Below are 1,865 nucleotides of genomic sequence, written 5' to 3' on the forward strand. Positions count from 1 at the left end.
TACATACATACATACATATATATATGTATATATATTATACATATATATACAGGGCTTGGACAAAAATATGGAAACACCTTAAAATTTCAAACGAACTTATTTTGATATGGGGTAGGACCGCCTTTGGCAGTAATTACAGCTTGAATTCTATGAGATATGGACTCGTACAAAGTTTGAATTGTTTCCAAAGGAACTGTTGTCCATTCTTCAGCTAAAACAGTCTCCAGTTCTTATAGTGATGATGGCGGAGGATATCGTCTCCTTACTTGTTTTTTCTAAAATGTACCATGAATGGTGTTCAACTTGAGATAAGATGTTCAACTTCACTAGAATGTTCCTCGTGCCATTCGATAACAACTTTAGCTGTGTGAATTGGTGCATTATCATCCTGAAAGATTGCGTTTCCCTCGGAAACAGTTTGCAACCATAGGATAAATTTGATCAGATAAAATGCTTAATCTTGACTATTAATTCTGCCATGAAGGGAAACCATTGGGCCGGCGGATTTCCAAGATATAGCCCCACCGAACATCACAGATTCTCCTCCATGTTTAACAGTTGGAAGAAAGCAATCTGAGTCAAATGCTTCTTTTTGGCTGTTTCCATGCGTACACTCGGCCGGTGGTCGGAAATAAGGTAAAGAATGACTCGTCCGAGAAAATAACATTCTTCCACTGCTCTAGGGACCAATTCTGTAAACGCTTTGCAACGTTTGTTTTTTGAAAGTTGTGGTTTTCTGATTGCAGCCCTCCCATGAAATGCAGCTTTATGCAACGCCCGGCGAACAGTTTTTCTGGAAACTGGGTTCTCGAGGTGGTCATGAAGCTCTGCAGTAATTTTGAGGGTTGTACTTTTGTGATCCTTTCTACCAATTCGCGTAAGAGCCCGACGGTCCCTATCTGAATGTTTTGGTTTTCTTCCGGAGTTTTGTTTCGACGATGAGGTTTTTCTCTCTTTCTCAAAAGCTGTCATTACTTTCGAGACAGTACTTCTTGATACACAGAAAAGTCTAAAACACACTTCCCTTATCAATCCAACAACCTCCACCTACAAATGAAATCTATATTCCTGTTTTCAATAAAGTAATTCACGTTATCTTTTTCTTTTCTTTTCTTTTCATGCTGCAGCTTGGATTTTTCACACGATACAAAAAGTTAGAAGAAGAAAAAGAGAATCTCGACCCAGATGGAAACGAAAATAAAAAACCAAACGATGAAAATGAAAATAGATAGCAACATAGAAAAAGAAGGCGATTAGATTGTAGAAAATAAGGAATTTAAATAATAACTTATTCCTGTAAATTGCGAAAATTGCCCATTGAATGATGGCAATCCTTGTAAATCGTGTTCATAAATGGAGGAATTCATGAAACATAAATCAGAAATGCTGGTCAGTAGCGCCTTATTTTCAAATGGGAATATAATATAAATCTTAATTTATTAACGGATTCTTTCCTAAAAACATTCGAAAACTTTTTCTGCATTTTTCTGATTTTTGCTTTCTCGTACATTTTTTTTCTTTCGTTGTTATTTTTAGTTGTTAACTGGATTTGTTGTAATTATATTATTTGATGTTTTGTTTTGTTATTCTATTTTTTTTCATTGTTTATAGAAAGGATGACAGAATTGCGAGTATTACTTTCTTCTATACGTCTTTGTTTTGAGTTCCTTGCAAGTTTATTTTATTTATCATCTTTCGAGGATCAGTAAAACAATTACCACGCATGTACTGGATTCTGTTTAACAGAGCCAAAATTTATGATCTCGTATCAACGCACGAAATCTACATCGAATAACAATTTTTTAAGTGACTGTTAGTTTTAAATATCATGCACCAATGTAACAAAATAACTTTCTTATACGACT

The 1,865-nt window shown here is 35.0% G+C and overlaps 1 protein-coding gene across 1 annotated transcript in view; it reads left to right on the forward strand.

Moving 5' to 3' along the window:
• The window catches only part of LOC106871077 (integrin alpha-4), a 177,565-nt gene extending 175,989 nt beyond the window's left edge, over positions 1–1,576 (forward strand). The window contains exon 21 of the mRNA XM_052968826.1: positions 1,128–1,576. Within this exon, the coding sequence (XP_052824786.1) occupies positions 1,128–1,232 (105 nt within the window). The 3' untranslated portion in view covers positions 1,233–1,576. The remainder of the gene's footprint in view (positions 1–1,127) is intronic.
• The last annotated feature ends 289 nt before the right edge of the window (positions 1,577–1,865 follow it).

Source organism: Octopus bimaculoides, chromosome 1 (genome assembly GCF_001194135.2).
Source record: "Octopus bimaculoides isolate UCB-OBI-ISO-001 chromosome 1, ASM119413v2, whole genome shotgun sequence".
In the NCBI taxonomy this organism is placed as follows: domain Eukaryota; kingdom Metazoa; phylum Mollusca; class Cephalopoda; order Octopoda; family Octopodidae; genus Octopus; species Octopus bimaculoides.